Below are 4,757 nucleotides of genomic sequence, written 5' to 3'. Positions count from 1 at the left end.
AAACAACCTAAGACAGGCACGGTCCTTCTGTCCTAGATATAGCATAATCTGGGGTTTTAAAAATAAAAAAAGAAGGGGGAGATGTTGGGACCTGTTAGTCTATTATGTACATTGAGCTGTGGCAGGCTTTTTTACTGAGCTTGTGTTCTGCACACCAGTACCTAATCTGCCAAATCAGGAGGAATGTGTTTATATGGTGGAGCTCACAACAAGTATTTGACCGCTCCTTGACCCTCAGATACAGGTGGGAAAACAGCTGTGGAAACTAATTGAGTTCTTCTGTATAAAAAGGTGGAGCTGAAATAAACCAGGGCTGCAGTATCTACTGTCAGTCCTCCCAAGTATCTTTTCTGTCTCTTGTTCTTTCTTTCAATCCTCACTCCCCCTTTCAGGTACTGTCCGTCTTGGCCGGCTTGCACCGGCATTTTTCTTGTCTATTTTTAGTAGACAAGCTGAGCTGGTACCCACAAGAAGGAAGAAGGAGAGGAAGTGAAGGGCAGGGAGGAACAATTGCCAACCAGTTAGCAGGCAGAGTGTGGAAGGGACAAGGCGGCCAGCTGCCTCCCAGCTGAGGAAGAGGTGATTGAATAGTTTGGAGCAAACAGGACAGGAAGAGGAAGAGGAAGAGGGAGAAGAAGGCTGTGGGGCCTCAGAGGAGGTAAGAGCAGCCGTGGTGGCCAGAAGCCTTCTAGGCTGGGTATGAGACCAGGTCAGAGCTGGAACACGGGCTGTGGTCAAGGCAGACGAACCCTGACCTCTACAGGCAGGGTCTGTACTTGCAGGGCTGATGGTCCTGATGACAGAGTCCTGCGGAACTGTAACACTAGGGGCCGCCCGGCACCGCCCAGATTCCTGCCTCTCCTCACTGCTGCTGAACACCCAGGGCATAGAAAGTAACAAGGGGGGCTTGAGAGATGCCCAGGGGTTAAGAGCACTGGTTTTTCTTCCAGAGGACCTGGGTTCGATTCCTAGCACCCACCTGGCAGCTGACAACCATCTGTAACTCCAGTTCCAGGGTATCTGACACCCTCTTCTGACCTCCGTGGGCATTGCACGACACGGGTGCACTCATTTACATGCAAGCAATACAGTCATATACATAAAAATAACAAACTATTTTTTAAAAAGAGAGACCATCACATAAGGAATTTTTCCTTGACCACCCATAATTTCTACCTCAGTAGAGCAAAAAGATCACCCCCAAATAGGTGTGGATAATGACAGGACTGTAACTTCTGGTCCCCAAAGCATTCAACTAAAGGCAGTGACAGCGAGTGCGTGGACCCACAGACTCGCCCCTTCCTGCTTCCCATGGGGCCTGTCAGTCTTTCCTGCCCTCTTCTGCCCATTACTCAGGAGCAATGTGACCCTTTTAAAAAACCTCTATCAAGGTTGGCTTCAGTTATTGACTTGGCACACTTGGGAAGAGGGACCCTCAACTGAGGGATTTCCTCCATCCGATAGGCCTGTGGGGCATTTTCTTGGTTGCTAATTAATGTAAGAGAGTCCATCCCACTGTGGACTGTGCCATCCCTGGGCAGGTGGGCCTGGGCTGTTTAGGCAGCTGAGGGACTGGGACATGGCTCAGTGGTTAGGAGTGCTGGCTGCTCTTGCAGAGGACCCAGGTTTGGTTCCCAGCACCCAGAGGACAGCTAACAACCATCTATAACTCCAGATCCAAGGGATCTGTTGCCCTCTTCTGGCCTCCATGGGCATTGCATTCACAGGTGCACTGACATGCATTCGGGCAAAACACTCATTCATACACATAAAATAAAGATAAAAAATTTAAATCATTAAAAAAGAAAGCTAGCTGTGCAAGCCAGGGCAAGCAAACAGTAACCAGCATTCCTCCAGGGGCTCTGTTTCACTTCCTGCCTCCGGATCCTGACCTGCGTTCTGGCCCCCTCAATGAAGGATGTAAGCTGAAACAAACCCTTTCTTTCCTAAGTTGGCTTTGATCAGTGTTTTATCACAGTAAGAAAAACCAAGCCAGAAAAACTGCAGAAGAGGCTGGATGGGAGGGGGCAGGAAGGTGGCTGTCGGACTTTGACTCAGACCCAGAGAGCCCTTGTGGACCTGTCTGGGGGCATCTCTTTGGAGCCTACCCCCCCCAGAATCAGGTACTTGGCTCAACATCTCTGGTCTATGCTGCCCGTGTAACTTCTCTATGCTGGTGGACTCTGTCTAGTACAGACTGGATGCCACTAACAATGGGAACAGGGTTGGATGGGGAGTGTAGATGTTTGGGCAGAGGTCAGGGCTAAAGGCATGATTCGCAGTAAATGACAATAGTAATCATCATAATAAAACATCCTAAAGAGACACTGTAACCATGGATCACCTGGTGTGATTTCGTGGCAACATGGGAGGCTGTGCACATGGGAAACTTAAGCTGCTCTGAACACTGAAGAGTGTTTAAAAATGTCCCCAAGATATTCAGTGACTGGAGGGAAGAGATGGCCGCACAGATGGATGGGAAGGAGCTGCTGGCCCCTCATGAATGTCTCCACCAAGTGTCAGAGAGCCTGGGAGGAGCCCCACCGGATGCTCAGGATGAACCCCCCACATCTGAGTCTGAAAACCCAGGTCTGAGGGGAGCTGGCACGGACAAGACCCCAGCAACAGCTCCATGAGTGAGGTGCCCTGCTGGGTCAGGTCCTGGGAAACGCTGAGTGAGGGAGCTCTGCAGGAGATGGATGGGGTGGGGGGGCTCCCTCTTCACTTGGCGTGAGATGAGGCAAGGCAGCACTCTGACACTAGCCCAGCAATCAGACTCACAGAGGGACAGGTCCTGTGTCCTCCTGTGTCCCCTTCCCAGCCAGGTCACCAGCACTCAGCCGGGTCTCCAGCCCCACCTCCCTGTCCCCTTCACACCCTCAGGGTCACAGTGTCCTGTCTGTACTCACTGGTGACATTGAGCTGGACTGCCATTTCCACAGTCACACCTGCTCCAGGAAAGGTCACCTGACAGGTGAGGTTGGTGCCATGGTCCTGGGGCCGCGCTGTGAGGGTCAGCACGGAGGAGAGTGTGGTCCTGGGGCCCAGGGAGGTGAGGGCGGCTGACATCCAGGAGAAGATCGGGGGTGTTCCCCGCTCACAGGCCCACGGCACAGAGCAGGTCAGGTTGATGGGATGACCGGGCTCCAGGGTAGATGGGATATTGATGTGGGGGGTGTGGGTGAGGGCTGGTGAGGAGAGAGGGGCATGCGGGATCAGGAGGGGGAGAAGTGCATCTGATCAAGCTCCTCCTCTAAGCCCTAATGGGTCAGCCCCAGCTGCTCCCAGGATTGGATCCCATTCCAGCCCTGTCGTGGGGCACCCTTGACCTCCCCCGGATCAACTCTGGAGCCTGTGACTTACCCGTCACATGTACAGAGAGCTGGTTCTTACAGTAATCATAGTTTGCATTTTTTTTCTGTGCCCGAAAGAAGTAGGAGCCGTTGTCTCCCCTCTGTGCATCTCTGATGTCCAGGGAGCAGTTATTCCTCAGGTCTGCAAGGAGGCGGAAGCGGCCCTGGGTCTCCTTCCGCCCCGCAGAAGGGTTGTTTGTGGCCACTGGAGAGTCATCATCTGTTTGGGGCCCTGCATGGAACCAGTAGCCGTAAACAGGCTGAGTAGGAGATGCTGAAGAAGGAGGCGTGAACGTGCAGGGCACGAGGACGCACAGACCCTCCTGCACCGTCACGGACGGAGGCATTTTCAGCTCCAGATGATTGGTTTTTTTGCACTCTGTGGCTCCAAGGGTCCAGTCACCCGCCCACACCAGGGACAGCAGCAGGGACAGCAGCATCCAGAAGGGTTCCTGGGCTCCCGTGAGTGAGCAGAGACGAGGTCCTGTGCAGGGGAGTGTTGCAGAACTCACTGAGGCTGGGAAGGAGCCAGAGACCTCAGTTCTAGAAGAGGAAGCACAGACCACAGGTGATTGGAGTTCCTCCCCTCTGCACAGAGCTCACAATTGTGCCAGAGACTAGAGATGCACGAGACCCACCCAAAGCGGGACGGGGGGTTCCCCCATCTTCCGCACTGGGCTGGATACAGGGAACACCTGAGGTCAATCCACACTGAAGGACCGGTTTTCCTTTCCTGCAGTGCTGTGGGGAAGCATTCAACCACTGAGCTTCACCACCGACCCTTGGCTGTTTTATACTTGGTTTGCCTCCATAGACCAAGCTGGCCTTGAACTCAGCATCCCCCTGGCCTCACCTCCCAATGCTGGGATTACAGGCACTGGCCATCACCTTCGACCCCTGCTCTTATTGATCCAATTTGTTCTTTGAAAATTTTGTCTGTGAATATAATGTTTTTTATTTGTCTCACCACAGCCCCTTTTCTTCCTCCCACACCTGCTGTTTACCAGCTACCCACAAGTCTTTACCCATACTCGTGTCTTTTTGCTTTTTTGTGACCCACTGATTTTATCCAGGACGTCCTGTGTGACCACAAGTTTGGAACTATCCATTGACAGCTAAAGAGGGTGACTACTGTCCTCCCTGCTGCTCCACAATCCACCAATAACCAATAGTTCACTATGAGCCCTTCCTTGACCCATGATGGGCTGGTGACAGAACCCTTCTTGTGCAGGCCCAGTGTGGGCGACCATAGCAGCTGAGATCATGTCTGCGATGACCGTGCTGTGCCCTGAACATAGCATTTCGTTGCCCACACTCAACTGATGGGTTTCTGTACCTTTGTTTACATGAGGTGCTGGGACACTGGTGTCTGGCCCTCCAGTGTCACAGCCCCCTCTAGACTCA

General features: G+C 52.8%; 1 protein-coding gene across 1 annotated transcript in view; it reads right to left on the bottom strand.

Moving 5' to 3' along the window:
- The window catches only part of LOC115072376 (myeloid cell surface antigen CD33-like), a 9,861-nt gene extending 5,987 nt beyond the window's left edge, over positions 1-3,874 (bottom strand). The window contains exons 1-2 of the mRNA XM_029569413.1: positions 3,364-3,874; positions 2,910-3,188 (exon numbers count right to left, since the gene is read on the bottom strand). Coding sequence (XP_029425273.1) covers positions 2,910-3,188; positions 3,364-3,793 — 709 coding nt within the window. The 5' untranslated portion in view covers positions 3,794-3,874. The remainder of the gene's footprint in view (positions 1-2,909; positions 3,189-3,363) is intronic.
- Between the last annotated feature and the right edge of the window lie 883 nt (positions 3,875-4,757).

This window comes from Nannospalax galili, unplaced genomic scaffold, assembly GCF_000622305.1.
Source record: "Nannospalax galili isolate Female #2095 unplaced genomic scaffold, S.galili_v1.0 scaffold960, whole genome shotgun sequence".
In the NCBI taxonomy this organism is placed as follows: Eukaryota; Metazoa; Chordata; class Mammalia; order Rodentia; family Spalacidae; genus Nannospalax; species Nannospalax galili.
The sequence above is the reverse complement of the archived record's forward strand: the minus strand, read 5'-3'. Positions and strand labels throughout refer to the sequence as shown.